Source organism: Trichomycterus rosablanca, chromosome 21 (assembly GCF_030014385.1).
Source record: "Trichomycterus rosablanca isolate fTriRos1 chromosome 21, fTriRos1.hap1, whole genome shotgun sequence".
NCBI lineage: Eukaryota > Metazoa > Chordata > Actinopteri > Siluriformes > Trichomycteridae > Trichomycterus > Trichomycterus rosablanca.
In genome coordinates, this window is record NC_086008.1 from 17,116,280 (window position 1) to 17,135,489 (window position 19,210).

The following is a 19,210-nucleotide window of genomic DNA, read 5'->3' on the forward strand; positions in this document are numbered from 1 at the left end:
CAATGAACTGTAAAGGTTAAAGTAAATAGCCAAACACTTTTTTCACATAAACCATGTGTTACAATAAGGTTGTCTAAGGCACACAAAGTATTATGGAGTGGTAGTGTGCATCTTCTTAGGCTTAGGTCTTTTAAAAAGTATTTAATTATATACACACCATTGTTTCCCTTTTTTACTCTAGTGGCTGGCAGTAAACCAACAAGAGTTAGCTGCTGTTACACCAACTGCCACCCACTAGCCCCCAATAGTCCAGTCTGTATAATGCAATACTTTAATGGCTACTTTAATGGTAACGATTGCCAAAATAGGTAAACCAAGCTCACAAAAAGATGTGATTATGTGAAACCGATATACACTTATAAATCCATTCAAACTGAAGCAAGTGTTTCTACTCTGTACCTGTACTCTCGTTCCTGTAGAAGCTCCACTGGGTCCAGACCTTGCGGTTTCTGGATCGGTGTTATGCGGTTTTGTTTTTGCTGCATCTGAAAAATAAGTGAAGGCTGCCCGGGGCCCTGCTGTTGCTGAGACTGTTGGGGTTGAGGCAATGACTGCAATGTTAGAGAGGTACTTGGGATGGCCTGGGCTGCAGTGGGAGCCTGAACAGGAGCAGGGGAAGGCCTGCCACTAGGGGCTGGTACAGGGAGCTTCTGGGTACCGCTGGGAACCTCACCACCTTGACCTGCAATCAGAGTTAGAGACGATGTTAAAGAGACAGTCTGGTAAATGTCTGGTAAAAAAGTCCACAAATAAATCCAGTGTCTTCAGAGATAAAGATGTTACAGATCTACTAAACAGTCTGCATTTCAGAACATTCCGTTAAGTTTAATGCCGATTAAGTCTGGATATTGAGAAAGCAAAAAAATGTAGCTGACTTCAGTTGAACATGCTCCAAAAGAACGTAGGAGAAAATCTGCACATAATTTTTCTACAGTTATTTGTACCTATATGTATTCCTTACTATACTCAACACCTTGTAACAGACAAAAACGGTTACAAATACAGGCAAATGACTACAAATGACTCATTACACTGTATTTCTTTTTTATATTGTTCAGGTGTCCAACACATATAGATCTTTGTGTATTGGCTTTTTAAATAATATTTCCAATAATAAAGCACTAATTTGTTAGAGGTTCTTGTAAGCCAACCAAAACAAGCAAACAGATAGAGCTTACCCATGCAACAGTGTTTATAATTGTAATTCTGTTACTTTAAAGTCAAGCTAATTTGCAATTTCTGTATGTCTACCGATAGTCTAAAATACTGTGTTATATATCCGGGGTAGAAATTTCCATGATCTTTTTAAGGAGAAGGACTATATTCCTAGCCTGGTATTCTGTATTTCTAAGCATGTATTTGTGTGCTTAGAATATTGGGTTGAGAGCCTTCTAAAATACAGTGAAAGAATTGTAATGTAAAGAAAAATACACATAGCTTAGTTCAATTCAACAGCTACTGAGGTTGAACTCCTGACCTACCCTCTGCCCATGGTTTCGGCGCTGAGCTTGGAGCGTGTATCTGCATGGTGGGTGTGGGACATGGGCCAGCTGTAGGACTTCCATGGGGCATCGACATACCTGTAAAAACAAACAAACATGCTAGTGTAGATGACAAATCAAAGAAAAAATGCACACAGAAATATAAGGCACTGAAAATCCTGTAGGCAGCACAGTAATTAAGCCATAATTAATTGTTAGATTTTTTACTGTGGGGTTACGAATATTAGGTAATCAAGGGTGGTGCAGTGGTCAATGACACAAACACAAGCTTCATGCATTAATGATCAAATTTTATGATCCAATCAACAGATCGGACTTGCTGTTATGCTGTTGACTGACAAAACAAAAAAAGACACGAACACAAGACACAAATCATCTGTAATGGTTAAATGACGTTGTGTATAATTTGTTTGGAGTTTACTTGTTACTCTGGGAATGTTAGTATAAGATTAGTATTGGACTATATATATATATATATATATATATATATATATATATATATATATATATATATATATATATATATATATATATATATATATATATATAGAGTATATTTAGAGAATTCTGATATTGGGATTGGAACCGACATTCACACTAGCAGTTAATTAGCTACAGCTTATTAGACTTAAATAGTCATGTCAAAAACAATAAACACTTAAAAATATATTTGTCTTAACAAGCAGCTTTATTCTCTACTGCACTTCATTGTCCCCTTATCCTATACCTCAAACCCCAGAACACACCTGCAGGCCTGCTGTAAGGGCCGGTGTTAACAGGCTGCTGCTGCATCGTAGGAAGGCTTCTCTTGCCCTGGACAGCCAGCTGCAGGTTCTCTGGAAGAGGCTGTCCACGTCCCAGGATCTTGTATGCAAGGATCTGAGCACGGAGCTGCTGTAGCTGGATTGGGCTAAAGGCAGAGTGACCACGACCCTGTTGCCCCATCGCCTGAGGATCCATCGACATCATGGGACTTGTCTGAGCCTGGGACATCTGGGGTGGGGTTGGACCACTTCCTGACATGGGGCTGGAAACGTGTTCAGGAACAGGTCCCATTGGAGAAGGATGCGGTGACATGTAACCTAGAAAACAAGCATGTCTGCTAAGGATTTTGGTCATGTCAGTTTTTTATTAACATAACAGAAAATAATCTTTTGGTCACTAGTCAAAAAACTAAACTGCTGAGCTACATTGTCAAATGGTGTGTTCTCTGTAATTATTAAATATAAAATATGTATTTGTATTTATTTATAAGCATCAACTAATTTCATTTCATGTACTGCAACAGCTTTATCCTGATGAGGGTAGATGACACTGTGGTTTTATGAAAAATAAATGTCAACCTAAAGCTAGAAGCTGAATAATTATCCATCATCTCAACTGTTTGGTAGAGGCTCAATAAAAATACTGTGTGCACTAGTAAATAAATATTAATGGTTTGTTGTTGGTATAATATCAAGAATCTGAACATTATTTTTTTGGTGAGACCAGTGGCACACCCTCCCCTACCCCACCAAACATAGCGCATCAAGTCTATGTATAGACGCCCAACCAGGGCTCTAGAGTGCGACCAATTTGGTCGCACATGCGACCTAATTTTTCAATGGTGTGACTAAAAAAAATCTGTCTCCGCGACTCTGAAAAGTCTCAGGTTCAACAACACACACACATCAGGCCAATATCATGGTCTAAACCAATCAGAGATAGTGAGGGGCGGGACAATATTGTAGCGGCGATATGTGAGCGACATTCAGCTCAGCCAATCAGAATGCAGCACCAGGTTTATATGTGCGTTTGGACGTTCTGCACAGTTAGTTTTGTATATGAGACTCGTCGGATGGCCCCAGAACTGAAGTTCGGGTGCTCTAAAGTGCTGTAACGCTCACTGAAGTTCTGACTAAACAGTTAAAGTGACTCTTCCTTGTCGTGTGCCTTTATTCCCACACCTCCACCACCACACGCAGCCAAAGACCCGTAACATCCCGGACAGTGACTAGGTGAGCCGACCCTCTAGTAGCAAGTGGCTAATGCTAACGGTAAAGTGCCGCGATAGCGAAAGTAAAAACAATAACGACAATATTTTTGTTAAGTAAAATATAAAAATAACTAAAAGACCATGAAATATTATAATACAGGTAATCAAAATACACAGTGAGTGCACCGCAAGCGTTTCTGTGTAAAAGATACAGTAAAGCCGATAATATAATGCACTGCATTTAAGATTACACTCTAACACTAGAGCCCCATACACACACACATACACACAAACCCACACAAATATATATACATATAATTTTAAATATACACACACATTTACTCTATTATTATTTTTAGAATTTTTATAATAGTGTACTATAATTAGACTATAATACTATAATTAACTGTAAAGAGCATGGGAAGACCATGGCCTGCAATAGTGTATTTGTGACTGGTTCTAATACATTTCGAATTGAAAGGCTGAAAAAGCACAATGCATCTATAAAACACATTACATGCCACGATAAATGCACTGCCCGAGTGTCCCCTCTCCCCACTGCCTTTCAGCGGCAGGCAGCAGCAAACAGATTTGCCATTTTGACCAGATTGTTAGTTAATCATTTACAAGTCAATATTGCCTATATGGACAGCGATTAAAAAAAAAAAAAGTGAACCTGTGTTGAATGCGATGCGGTCGAAAATTTGGGTGCACCTAACTTTTGTGCTGGTGCACCTAAGAAAAATAGTTAGGCGCACCAGTGCAACCAGTGCAAAAGGTTAGTCTAGAGCCCTGCCAACAGGCATCTAACAAGTGAACAGCACAAAACATCCACAGCCCACAAATAGGATAAAAAAATGAAAGTGTAAAATAAAAAACTGGGTGTCACAATAAGGCTCGAACCCACAGGCCTGCCACAATCCCGTTCTCAGAAAAAGAATGAAGAGAGAAAAACAAGAACAAGCCGAGGATGGCAAATAAAAGAGCTGGACCATCACTCTATCAATGGTGATGCTGGATCCAAACGTGGGGCCCTCTCCAAAAAGGTCGTCATGCTGCCATGAATGGCAAGATGCTAAGTGTGTTAGCTTTGTAAGCAAAACCCGATGGAATCGCTGTCTAAGTAGTGCATTTGAATAACCTTGAATAAGTCATTGGCATATTAAAATCCTCTCTACTGAGGCAGCTGCCTATGTAGGCAGTAAGGCAAGGCAAGGCAAGTTAATTTGTATAGCACCTTTCATACACAGTGGCAATTCAAAGTGCTTTACATAAAGAAAAAAAATTAATTAAAAGCATTAAAACATTCCTGAGATCTAGAACCTCAGAAAGACTTCTTGCAAACATTTAGTTACAATTAAGAGCATGAAATTCAAACAAGAGAGATAAAAAATTAAGAACATGAAAAATTAGAAGAAAATATTGTAAAATATACCCTACAATTTGGGAAGTAAGAAATTAAAACAAGAGAGATAAGCAATTAAAACATGAAAACTAAAAGAAAATATAGTAAAATATACCCTACAATTTAGAATGTACACTGCTCTATAAAAAGAATTATTAAGAGCATGAAAAACTAAAAGAAATATGGTAAAATGAGGGTAATAGCGAAAAATTTTGAGCTCAATCATAGGCACAAGAAAAAAGAAAAGTTTTTAACCTGGATTTAAAGGTTTCTACATTTAAGGAACATCTAATATCTCCTGGCAGTCTGTTCCAGTTATATGCAGCCCAACAGCTAAATGCTGCTTCACCATGTTTAGTTTGGACTCTGGGCTCAACTAGCTGACCTGAGTCCATGGATCTAAGAGATCTACTAGGTTTATATTCTCTAAACATTTCTGAGATGTATTCTGGGCCGAACCCATTCAGTGATTTATAGACCAGTAGCAGCACTTTAAATTCTATTCTGTAACTAACCGGAAGCCAGTGTAGAGATTTTAGAACTGGAGTGATGTGCTCAGTTCTCTTCGTCTTAGTTAAAACTCTAGCAGCAGCGTTCTGAATGAGCTGTAACTGTTTAATGGTCTTTTTGGGAAGTCCAGTTAAGAGACCATTACAATAGTCCACCCTACTGGAGATAAAAGCATGGATCAGCTTCTCTAGGTCTTGTTGGCACATTAGACCCTTGATTTTGGCTATATTTCTAAGATGGTAGAAGGCTGTTTTGGTGATGGTTTTAATATGGCTGGTGAATGTAAGATCTGAGTCTATTAGAACGCCAAGATTTCGAACTTGGTCTTTGGTTTTTAGAGCCCGGGAACTGAGGTGTTCACTGACACTAATCCTCTTTTCTTTGCTGCCAAACACAACAATTTCTGTTTTGTCCTTATTTAACTGTAAAAAATTCTGGCTCATCCAGTTATTGATGTTCTCCAGACACTGACACAGTGAATCTATTGGGCTGTAATCATCTGGTGAGAGAGCCAGATATATCTGTGTGTCATCTGCATAACTATGGTAATCAATGTTGTTAGCCTGTAGCATTTGGCCTAATGGCAGCATATAAAGATTAAACAGAAGAGGTCCGAAAACTGATCCCTGTGGGATTCCACATGTCATAGCCACCCTGTCAGATTCATAGCTGCCAATAGTGACGAAGTAACTCCGGTCTTCTAAATAGGACTTGAACCAATTAAGGACTGTTCCGGAAAGTCCAACCCAGTTTTCCAACCTGTCCAGCAATATTCTATGATCTACAGTGTCAAAGGCAGCACTAAGATCCAGTAAAACCAGAACTGATATTTTACCCGAGTCAGTATTCAGCCGTAGATCATTTAACACTTTTATGAGAGCCGTTTCAGTGCTGTGGTGAGCTCGAAAGCCTGACTGAAATTTGTCAAAATAACCACTGGAATTCAAAAAACTGCTGACTTGACTGTAAACAACTTTCTCAATGATCTTGGCTATGAAAGGAAGATTTGAGACCGGCCTGTAGTTGTTTAACACAGACGCATCCAGAGTTCTCTTTTTTAGGAGTGGCTTAATGACTTTGGGAAAACACCTGATGCTAGTGAGCCATTAACTATTTGTTGCAAATCAGTTTTTACAGAGTTAAAAATAGTTTTAAAAAATTCAGATGGCAGCATGTCGAGACAACATGTTGATGATTTAAGATGCTGAACTGTTTTCTCCAGAGTGCTTTGGTCTATTGTATTAAATTGTGACATAATAGTCATGTTATTTTTAGGTGTCTGTAGGGGCAGCATGGTTTCATCGTTTGACTGAGTGGCGTTGATGGTCAGTCTAATAGTTTTGATTTTTTCACAGAAGAAATGAGCAAATTCATTACATTTCTCTGTGGACAGAAGTTCTGGGGTGATCTGTTTTGGAGGATTTGTAAGCTTGTCGACCACTTTGAACAGAGTGCGGGTGTTGTTGATGTTCCTGTTAATGATCTTAGAGAAGTGCAGCTGTCTAGCCCTGCATAACTCCGAGTTAAAACTACAAAGGCTTTGCTTATAGAGATCATAGTGGATTTGAAGTTTAGTTTTCCTCCACTTACGTTCAGCTCTCCTGCATTCTCTTTTCAGAGCTATTACCATCATTGTGTTACGCCATGGTGCTTTCTGTTTGCTCAACGTTTTCATGACTTTTACCGGGGCAACCACATCCATGACAGTCAATATTTTCACATTAAAGTTATCCAGAAGTTCATCAACTGACTCTGCAATTAAAGTTGGTGATATAGCTATGGCCTCCATAAACTGAGAACTAGTGCTTTCATTTATGTACCTTTTCTTAACAGAAACAGAGCTAGTTTGAGCATCTGGAGTGATCAGTATTTCAAAGAAGACACAAAAATGATCAGAGAGGGCCAAGTCCTTGACCATAACAGAAGAAATATTAAGACCTTTAGTAATAACTAGATCCAGAGTGTGCCCTCGAGTATGTGTAGGCCCTTTCACATGTTGCAATAGACCAAACGTGTCAAAAAGACCAAAAAGTTCTTCAGCATTTGCTCGGCGATTGAAACTCGGCTCTCAGTCGCTAAGTGTGAACTATCCAACAACTTGACCCGACCGGCTCGCCGAGTGCTCGGCGACTGGATTGAGTTTTCTAGCACGCCAGATATCTGATCTCAGACGGACAACTGGGAATGAGTGACATGTCGAACAGCCAATGAGAACACAGGATACAGCGTGAGGACAGGGGCTTAATTAATATAGTTAATATATCAGGATACACCGACACAAACACAGTATTTCTGATTTGATCGTCCTCTACAAAACATAATACCCACGCTGCATTGCAAAACTTACTACAAAACAAGCCATATACTGTTCGTGTTGCCAAATCCACTCAGATTCATTTATTTTTCCTCCTTGATATTACGCTGCACATCAGCGCACAAACCCTTTGATATCTCGCTACTTGTTGACGTTCATTTTTTTGGACGTGGTATCATTAAACTTCTCGTCACTTCTCACATGTGTTTTTGTAAAAAAAAAAAAAAAAAAAAAGGGAGACCAGAGAAGCTCGTCTGCGATTCCAGTTGGTGATGGATCGTGTAGTGTGAAACCCCCTATCACCGATCAGTCGTGTAGTGTGAAATATACAGCGACCTGACGACTTGGAAAGTCGTGTAGTGTGAACTTGGCATAAGTGGATGTTAAAATCCCCAGTTATGATGAAAAAGCTGTACTCAGTGGAGATAACTGACAGTAGTTCAGCAAATTCATCTATAAAATGTGCAGAGTATCTTGGAGGTTTATAAATGGTTAAAAATAAAATTTTGGGAGTACCCTGCAAAATAAAACGGAGGTATTCAAAAGACATAAAATTGCCAAGTACAGTCTCTTTGCACTGGAATACATCTTTAAATAAGGCAGCTACTCCTCCACCTTTTCTACCACTTCGACACACATTCATAAAACTGAAGTTTGCTGGTGCTGTTTCATTAAGAACAGTGGCACTGCTGCCTTCTGCTAACCATGTTTCAGTTAGAAACAGAAAATCTAAACTGTAGGATAGAATTATGTCATTCACTAAAAATGATTTATTGGCTAGAGATCTAATATTAAGCAGAGCTAGCTTTAAAGGAACCACAGGAGCCCCTGGGGCAGCCCGAGGTTGTCGTGGTACAGGTAAGAGGTTAGACTGGTTGACTTGATATGCTGAATGCATTCTATTCTTTCTATTTCTAATCAACACAGGAATAGAAAACATTTCAGACATACTGGGTCCAAGCTTACTCTCCAAACTGTTGTCAGTATCATATCTGCTATAGCAAGGACCCTGAACACATCACAAAGTGTTATCATTATTTTGTACTCTGCAGCCGCTATCAGTAGCACTCGCTGAACATTCTGAACTCTGTACAGCCAGAGTAGATGAAGTACAAGGCTGCTGCTGACGGTGCTGAAGTGGCCTCAGAGCACGGGGGGGAAGGGGTGCCCTGGGCTTTTTGAGTGAAACCTGTGGACTGGCTGAGATGGAGTGTGAGAATTTAGTCCCAACACACACCAGTTTCTCCATTTTCTCTGTGAAATCCATATGTGGAGGTGATGTTGTTGAGAGAGAGAAGTTGGAGGATGACTGTGATGTCTCTGCTGCTGACTGCTGTGTCACTGCCTAATGATGAAGGTCGTAATAGCTTTCGTCAAGAGTCAGAAACTCAGCCTGAGCTGTGTTCTCCAGTGATGGGGATTGTATGTTTGATTGTCCTTCATGGTTGAAGGCAGGTGAGGGAGGTTGAGGATGCATGTATTGTGTCGAGTCAGTCCAAGAAGCAGATGGGTGGCGAAGAGCAAAATGGAGGTTGTCCTTTAGTGCCTTCACTCCAGTCTTGCTTAGGTGGGTGCCATCTGGGTAAAAAAATTCTCTGTGCCCCCAGAATAAATTAAAATTGTCAATATAATCCATAACTTTCAGACTGCAGGTTCTGCTTAGCCACGTGTTGAGGTTGAGTAGCCGTGAAAACATATTAGATCCTCGGGCTGGGAGAGGCCCACTGATGAACTTCTGTAAGTAAGACAGCAAGGCAGCTCCCTAGGTTTTCGAACACACCCACTGTAATTTAAATACATATCTCCTCACCTGAAGCAAATTAACGCTCAACGAGGCACAAGTGACTGCCAGTTAAGAGAAACTGTCATGTCACATCATCTGCACCTCCAACCCCACTGTTCCAGCCAAAATTGCCATGACAGATGAACTAGATTCTGTAAATCATGCCCCCTGTTGATATTCACGGCAGGAAGGCATGTTACAGCTATAATATTCTGGCCTCCAACCCACCAAAAGGTAACCTTCTTATTATCCATACTGTGAACTCAAATGTGAGTTCAAATGTGTGTCAAAATGACCAAAATTGCTTATTTGAGATTATGAATGGCTGACAAGTCCATGCTAACTGATGCAGTTTCCAGATAGCAAAAAGATTTATACAACTCCATATGGATGGTTTAAAATTCAAGTATTGAATACATATTAATCAAAAAACTTGAAATGTTACAAGGTTTAGAGATCACCAGCGTGCCGATTTATAAATAGATGTCCCAGGTGTTTTTGGTCGTAGTATGTGTGGTATGAGGTATACCACTTTAAATGAGGCACTTGTAAGAATTTGCATTTTGACCACGTCACCTAGTTCCAGGGCAGATCAGTCAAACATAAATCAAACATTATGGTCAGCTGTCATGCGGTAAAACAAGCGACTGTGGGTCTCTAAAATCCACACACAAAAAATGAAGAGCCACTTAATATGTGCATCCTTGACATTTAAAATTGATGTAAAGACATTTATATAACATTTTAAATAAAATATTATGACTAGTGCTGTGTTTGCACTGCCACCTAAATGATTTGTGTCACGAATCCAGCCCTCCAGTCCTGAGCCAACGCCCCTTTTATGATTGGTCCCCTCTGCTAATTAGCCCAAGCTGCCCCTCATCTGAGGGTATTTAAGAGGGGAGCTGGGGAACAGTCTTTGGAAACTATTTTGCATGTAACTCTGTCGGTTTGGTTTGTGATGCGATACTTCGGCTGGTCGCCTTGCTTTCTTTGTCTGTTAGCCTCTTTAGCCTGTTAGCTTTAGGTTTGTCCTGTTTGTTCCATTTGCCTTAAACTTAGTTTTTTAAGTCCTGTTTAGCTCTGTTCAGTCCTGTTTAGCTCTTGTTAGTTCCTGTTTGTTCTTATTAAGCTTAGGTTTTAGGTTTGCTTTTGTTCTTGTATGTTTAGTCTAGCATTAGCATTGTTTTTGTGTGTTTAGATTAGTTAATCAACTTCTAACTGATTTGATTTAAATTTGTCAGACAGGGATTTTTGGATAAAGGAATAAATGTGCAATATTTAAAAATAACCATAAATGGGTAAATATGCATTTAAAAGGTTGTTTCATTAGCATAGTCTCACACAAAATATGTAATAAATCTATCATTTAAATAAAGTTTAATTAGAGAATACTTTTAAAAACAAATCTCAAAATGATTAATTTTAGCAATTTTAGTGGTTTTAAAGCACTGTGATGGATTGTCCAGAATCGTGGTGGGTCCGGTTCCAGCGGAAAACACTGGGCACAACACAGGCCCCCCCTGTACAGAGCGCCAGTCCATCGCAGGGCTTCTTCTATCTTCCCAATCAAGCCTGTGTAGATGTTCTTTTGGCCAGTAGCACTGCTGAGATTCCAAGTCTCAGCTGTGGTTGGCTAGTGCAACAGATCACTTCGCCACTTGAGTATCCTGAGCACTCCTCAATACAGAATCTCTAAATATCCTTTAGGCCTCTGGGTCCTCTCCTGTGGACTCTCATCTTATTGAAAGTCCAGGATGTCATGTATACTTTGATTTTCTGCTGAAAAGTCAGCAGCCCCAAAATATCACATTTCCTCCAACATGCTTAATTTTGTTCTGAATAATCATACTTCACCTTGAATGTTTGTTACAGAAAATCACTACTTGTGTTTTACCACAGCATCATGTAGAACTAGCATAGGTGCAATAGCATGTATTTAACTCCATGTACACATTTGTGCTTTTGACTTTCTTCAATAAATGTTATACACTGACCCGTCTATCAGCATGTCTTAACAGGAAATGAAACTTCTCACTCCAGACGACTGTCTTTCCATGTGTCCAGGGTTTACTGACGCCTTTCTTTGGCCATTCGAGGCATTGGTTGCGATGACAGGTGTTTAACGGCGACACGTGTGTTGGTCTACGGCTGTTGTATCCTAGTCAATGCAGGGTACACCCGTAATACTGTGGTACAGGAACAGCCCACAAGTGCAGCTGTTGCAGAAACACTGGCACCACATCTCCAGGCTCCAACTCTCTGTCCGCAGTCAAAGTCGTTTAAGTTGCTCCGTTTACCATAGCTGGGTCCACACCTTACATAAGAGCCGATTGTGATGTAACCACTTACCAGATGTTACTAATTCAGGAACACTGGGACAATGCAAGACAATGCAAAACCAAATGCTGCACACACTACAAAGGCATGCTGGAGAAGAAGAGGGTACAGGTATTGGACTGCCCCAAATGTGTGGAGAATTTTAAAATAAAAAAGGTGACAATGACAACCCCATACTGTTGCACAGTAAAACATAAAACGTGTTTGCAGGAAGAATGGGACAAAATAACACCTGAAACACTTCATCACTAGGTGTCCCCTGTGCCAAAATGTCTTTTAAGAGTTGTGAGAAGTAACAGAAACATTACAAAATGGTAAATGCTTTACTTTCCCAACTTTTTTTGAAATGTGTTCTAGGCCTGAAATAGAACGGATGTTTATAAATAAATTAAATAAAGTTGACCAGAAAAAACATTAAATATCTTGGGTTCAAACTGTCTGCAATGAAATAAAAGTCAAAGTAAATGTAAGAGCGCTGCAGTTTTTTTTTGTCATGCTGTCCCAACTTTTGTTGATTTGGGGTTTTAATAACAATAACAAAAACAAGCCGCTCAGGTGGCGCAGCGGTAAAGTACGCTAGCTCACCAGAGTTGGGGTTTCGAATACATCGTATTGAACCTCAGCTCTGCCTTTCCGACTAGGCTGGGCGGCAATATGAACAACGATTGGCTGTTGTTCTTAGGGGTAAGAAAGTCGGACCATAGGTCCTCATAACTGGCGCGACTGCGACCCCTGCTGGCTGACTGATGGCGCCTGCACAGGGCTGAGGAATAATGCTGACGGGGGTGTGGCCCTCCGTGCACAGTGCCTGTCAAGTATATGAACTCGACTCGTGCAGGTGAAAAATCTGTACTGACTGTGCGTACCAGAGGGGGCGCATGTCAGTTGAGAGGAGTCCTCAGTCAGCGGTGAAGGGTTGAATCAGTATAGAGGACGCATTCAGGGGATAAAAATTAGTCTTCACATTCCTACTTTTGCTAAGACTATGATTTCAAATAAAAAGACAAATTATTTAATGTTTATGTATTAATCTATCTAATCGTATTATGGAATATAGCTCTTCAACAAAAACAAACCTTGACTGTGCTGATCCATTGGACTCTGCGGGGGACCCATGCCACTGTGCGGTCTCATAGCCAGAGATTTCATTTGGCCATAGTGCATGTCCTCTCCCATGCTTTTCTCATGCATTCCCTCCATAGGCTAAAACAAATCAGCAAGAACAGATAGTGAACACAACTTTTGTTCAATATTACAGTCCACAATTTTAACTAAGGTGCTCAATTGGTGCAATGGTCTATTAAGCTAGCCCACCCCTGCTGAAATCCAACATCGAATCCCTGTGGTGCTATCGGCCAACCGGGCATCTACATAGACATGATTGGCTATGTCTTAAGCAAAGGCAGACTCGCACCCTGTCCAGGGAATTCCTAAATTGATCTTATTCTTAATGGCAGATCTTCTCAAGCACCATCATGTCAGATCGTGTGAGTTGGTGAACTCTCAGCAGATGTTAGATAGGGTTTAAGTCTGGGCTTTGGTTGAGCCACTCAAGCACATTCAGATAGAAGTCCTGTTCAACAGTTTCTCTTTTACATTGATTGTTGGGTTCCTTTTTTACCTCACTGACCAAGGCCCTTGTTCCTGGCTGCCCAATCTGGCTGGACGGCCAACTAAGTTTAAGTAGTTCAAGTTTGTGCCAGGCTTCTTCCAATTTAAAATTATTTAGGCAACACAAGTTTTGGGAACATTTAAAGCCTTAAATATTATTTTATATCCTTGCTGACAAGTAATAGTGGTGTACCACATTTGACAACAACTTTTTGTATGTCTGGGCTGTGTGGTAGGGTGGCAACCAAGCCAGACAAAATTTTACAAAAACCTGCATCAGTTCTGAAATGATTCATTTTGAAATCATTTTTTGCATCACAAAACCTGGTACTGTAACTGGGTGGTGTAGACTTTTTATATCCACTGTGCAATTAATTTAAATTACACCAGATGGTTTGATTGTAAAAAAAATTTTTTTATACATTGGGTTAAAATGACAATTATATATATATATTTTTTTAATTAAACTCACAACACAAAATGTCAAAATACTTTCTGAATCTACTGTACATACACAGAGAAACAGTACAATTACTGTAGACATGTAAAGTATTTATTTTGAGTGAAAAGTTAACTAACTGCTACTTTTCCCAACCTTATGCATAGGATGCATGCTCTCCTGAGGGTAGTCTCCTGACCCCTGACTCTGAATTCCATGTGGCACGCTGGGGGGTCCTGGGCTTGGGCCAGGAGAAGGGCCAGGCCCAGGACTAGGGCCTAAGATGGGCCCCGGAGAGAGGCCAGCACCAGGGGAGAGACCAGGATGAGACATTCCAACTGATGGATCAATTGGGGTTGACATCTTTCAGCTGTGGACAAACAAAAACATTAATCAGACATATTTATGTCAAACCTATTTAGCTAAGAAAACCTAATTGAATTTTGGTCCTGTTCACTACTCAATACAGACTGTCAGAACAAGTCTAACTATAAATATATATAATTATAAATGTATAAATATATATACACCGATCAGCCATAACATTAAAACCACCTCCTTGTTTCTACACTCACTGTCCATTTTATCAGCTCTACTTATAAAAGCACTTGTAGTTCTACAATTACTGACTGTAGTCCATCTGTTTCTCTACATACTTTTTTAGCCTGCTTTCACCCTGTTCTTCAATGGTCAGGACCCCCACAGGACCACCACAGAGCAGGTATTATTTAGGTGGTGGGTCATTCTCAGCACTGCAGTGACACTGACATGGTGGTGGTGTGTTAGTGTGTGTTGTGCTGATATGAGATATGAGACACAGCAGTGCTGATGGAGTTTTTAAATACCTCACTGTCACTGTTGAATTGAGAATAGTCCACCAACCAAAAATATCCAGCCAACAGCACCCCCAGGGCAGCGTCCTGTGACCACTGATGAAGGTCTAATGAAGATGACCAACTCAAACAGCAGCAATAGATTAGTGATCGTCTCTGACTGTACATCTACAGGGTGGACCAACTAGGTAGCAGTGTCTAATAGAGTGGACAGTGAGTGGACACGGTAATTAAAAACTCCAGCAGCGCTGCTGTGTCTGATCCACTCATACCACACACATTAACACACCACCACCATGACAGTGCCACTGCAGTGCTGAGAATGATCCACCACCCAAATAATACGTACTTTGTAGTGGTCTTGTGGGGGTCCTGACAATTAAAGCATGAAAGGGCATGAAAGGGGGCTAACAAAGCATGCAGAGAAACAGTCAGTGACTGTAGAACTACAAAGTGCTTGTATATGGTAAGTGGAGCTGATGAAATGGACAGTGAGTGTAGAAACAAGGAGGTGGTTTTATTGTTATGGCTGATCAGTATTTTTTAATGTACATGTATTTTTTAATATATAATAAATCAGTAAATGGCACTGTCAACAATATTTATGGCAGAAACAAAGTCTTACTCCTGGTTGATTCTGACATTAAACTGACCTAATCATGAGAATGAAAATGTTAAGTATTTATAAAAAAAAAAAAAGGGCAGGTTTCACGCCAAATAATTTAGATAATTTTACACAAATCTTTAAAGAGGTAATTTTGACCTTAACAGTACATAAACCAAAATGCTTTAAACTATTCAAATGTGTAAATGTGAAATCTAATAAGTACAAGTAATTACTTTGTTTGATTGATTCTTTTTTGCATTCATTTATTTATTTATATTCAGTAACCATAGAGCCACCAAAAACATTGGGTGCAAGATGGGAATTACACTCTAGGCAGTGAGCCAATCCATTGCAAGTCAACACATACGTACAACTCAGAAGCAATTCAAAACAGCTAATTTACCTACTGAATGTTTTTAGAAGATCTAAGGACACCATACAGTAAACCCACAGGGACAGCGAAACTACCTACAAATGCTAACTGCACCAAGGTTCCTACCCATGTCACCGTGCAGCATCCACACTCTAAGCTGGTCCACAGTGCTGCTTGTTTTCTTTAATTATAACTTTCAAATTTTAGCAGGTCATTGGGTGTGCTTAGATTATTCAACGTCTTTTAAATGTAGCTCATCAATGGAGTAAGCTTGCCTGTATTTGCATCAGAATGCAAAAGATCTGACATTTGATTCCAGCTCTTTTGATTAACTAATGACACAGCAGACCAAAAACACCGTCTTACGCTCATATTTGTAACAGATGAGCAAACAATAACTAGTCTTATATAACGTAAAATCACAGGTTAAACCTTTTATGCAAACAAAAGCAACAACACAGAGATCAGACAATTGCTTCAAGCCCAAATGCCTAAAAGACACCCAAAGGCTGATCACTCGACTCTATGTTAAACATTTCAATGTAGACATAATCTAAAAGCTTGTTTGAGCAATCTGCAGCTTTTAGAACAAACACCAATACACACACACACATATATATATATATATATATATAAAAACTAAACAGCCTAAATAATAAATATCTCATATAGGCTAGTCACATATGGTGGATTGACTGGACAAAGTACAGTTGTATTATTAATTACAGTAGATGTATAATTATAAGACAAAATTAAATATTGTGTTACTTCAATAAAAGTTACATAAAAGAGGCACCCAGGTGGTGGAGTGGGATATTCCGCTTGCACACCAGCACCGAGCTTCTGAACTCCCCGGTTCGAAACTCTGTGTTGCCTCCGGGCATAATTGGCAGTGCCTGCAGAAGATACTAATTGGCCACCGTATCTGCAGGGTGGGGGCCGGACTATGTGTGGGTGGGTGGGTCTTTCATACGCTGTGTAAGGACCCTGATTGGCAGAAGAGACGCCTGTGCAGAATGCAGGGGCGAGAAGAGGAGGGCTGTACACATGTCGGAAGAGACGTGTACAGCGACGCGCTCTCCTCGGATGCAATCTGGTATCTCTGGTAGCAGTGGAAGACAAAACTGAGTGTGCTAAATCAGGAGGAAAATGGGGAGAAAATGCATTTTAAAAAATTACATAAAAGTTAGTTTGAAAAAAAATCATAAAGTGTTTTATGCATTTTTCTCTCATTCTTATTTCTTTTTGGCCTGTGCCCCATCCCCTCCCCAAATTCTTTACAACAGGGTTGTCAAACTTATCTCCTAAAAGGACAACATAGATTTCTCTTCGCCTCTTCTAACACCCTAAAATAAGTCCATAACAAGGCCTTGCTTATTAGCTGAAAAAAAAAAAAAAAAAAAAAAAAAAAAAAAAGAATCAGTATGTTAAATGAGGTGAAACGTAGAACTCTACAGTTCTGTTGCCCTTCAGGAATAGAATTTAACCTGTTATAGAATCTTTTCTGCAAATATACAGTAAAAACAAACAGAAAATTTGCAGTGTGGCAAAAACCTGAAATTTATCATTTGAATGCATTTACAAACACAATAATATAAATATAATATAAATAATGTTTTTCAGGGGTTTTCCCCACTGAATAGGTAACTAACCCCCTGAAGTTACGACTGAAGTGCTGATTAGGGAAAACTTATTAACAAATTATCATTTAGCTTATTCTTCTATTTGCTTACGAGTGCCAAATACGCTGTGAATAATGGCATCAAAAATTTAAGGCAAGATACTTTTAACTACTGTTAATATAAAATACTGTATACATAGTATAAATGTATGAGTATATACTATGTATGTGTGTATATATGTGTATGTGTGTGCAAGTGTGTACTGTGCAAAAGTCTTTGACCACCACTAACTTTGTAGTTTTAGCAAAATTTTAATGACAATATTTATTTTTCTGTCTCTTTATTATGATAAAAACAGAAAATACAGAAAACTTTCACAAAAAAAAAAAAATTAGTGTATTTAGTGTAACCTTTTGGGAAGACTGTCCTGAAGTTTTCTGAATGAATCCTCTGGTGTGTTATACCAGGCTTCTTACAGCACTGAGTTGTTCTTTTAGATTTGGGCTGTCTTTTATTTCTTTCTCTGTCCAGGTGATCCTATACTGCCTCTTTAATATTTAGGTCTGGAATCTATGGAGGCTGTCAGTGTGTTTGCTGTTTTTATAAAATAGAAGAATAAAATGCCAGATATGACACTAGCAGGACAAATACTTGTGTTATCTATGACATTAATTAGAATTTCATTCTATTTAGGTTTAAGTGTAATGCCTTCCACTTTAGCCTGTAGAAGCAGATTTTTTGTTTTTAACAAATTTAAAAAAAGAAATTATTATAAAAAAGAAAAAATTTAATATAATATTAATATAATTATAATATTTAATATAATAATTATATATGGTCATCATACCATTGTTAAAACAAATGTAATGGTGGTCTTAGACTTTAGCAAAACACTGTTTTATATACTGCGCATATATATATATATATATATATATATATATATATATATATATATATAGTAAATAGATATATAGATAAATAGATATATAGATAGAAGCTGAAGTGTTGTAGTACTGTATTTGGGACAGACTGGATCATGGCTTCTCCGCCCCGCCGCACTCTGCCCTCTTACGCCATTACAGTTCCTAATAAAATCAGGCTAATAAGAAACTTTCCGTGTTACGACACGACGACGCTCGTAATATATTATACATGATACTTCAAACTCACGCCAAAACAATCATGTGTATTAAACAGTTAACAGTTTTTAATTTACTGTATATTTATTTATTTATTTGCCCAAAATCTAATTCATATCAAAGTTATAACCTACGCACTAACCTTACTTGCTACATATCCAGTATACGGTGTGCGAACCAACACGCATACTACCGTACTATGAAGTATGTCAAATTAGTACCTGACCTGTGGTGTCGGTCCTATTTTCATACATACTAATTAGTATAGTAGTATGTGGTTTGGACACAGCCCCGTTAGTGCGAGTAGCAACAAGCTAAAGCTAGAACGCGAAGCCCCGAACTGCTTAGCTCCAGCTGTACAGTTATGGTAGCATGCAAGCTGGCTAGCTAACTGCAAAACAATATGACACAGCTTCACTTTTACATTTTTAAAGCAAATACAATAAAACTGTGTTACCTTTTAAGAGTCAAAAAATAACAAAAACAGAAACTAGCGCATTATTTTAGGCTCAAAATAGGACTGCTCCCTTCTGTTTGTGCTGCTGACAAGTTCAAGTTTACGCAGTGTTTTTTAATTCTGATTGGTCGAGAGGAGAGACGGGGGGGGGGGCAGGTTTAGAAGTCTGTGATTGGTCCGGCAGAACATCAATTTCATTCTTTCTGAGGTTGGGGGCGCGTTTTTCTTTTCGAGCTTACTTTCACTCTGCTACACAGAAAGTGCTGGAATTCATTGCGGTAGAAGCAGTTGTAACCCTTT

General features: G+C 39.1%; 1 protein-coding gene across 2 annotated transcripts in view; it reads right to left on the bottom strand.

The window, feature by feature from the left end:
- smarca2 (SWI/SNF related, matrix associated, actin dependent regulator of chromatin, subfamily a, member 2) overlaps positions 1-18,991 on the bottom strand; it is an 89,277-nt gene extending 70,286 nt beyond the window's left edge. For both annotated transcript variants that reach the window (XM_063018183.1, XM_063018184.1), the window contains exons 1-6: positions 18,911-18,991; positions 14,036-14,249; positions 12,906-13,032; positions 2,249-2,584; positions 1,482-1,580; positions 400-682 (exon numbers count right to left, since the gene is read on the bottom strand). In XM_063018183.1, coding sequence (XP_062874253.1) covers positions 400-682; positions 1,482-1,580; positions 2,249-2,584; positions 12,906-13,032; positions 14,036-14,242 — 1,052 coding nt within the window. In that variant the 5' untranslated portion in view covers positions 14,243-14,249; positions 18,911-18,991. The remainder of the gene's footprint in view (positions 1-399; positions 683-1,481; positions 1,581-2,248; positions 2,585-12,905; positions 13,033-14,035; positions 14,250-18,910) is intronic.
- Between the last annotated feature and the right edge of the window lie 219 nt (positions 18,992-19,210).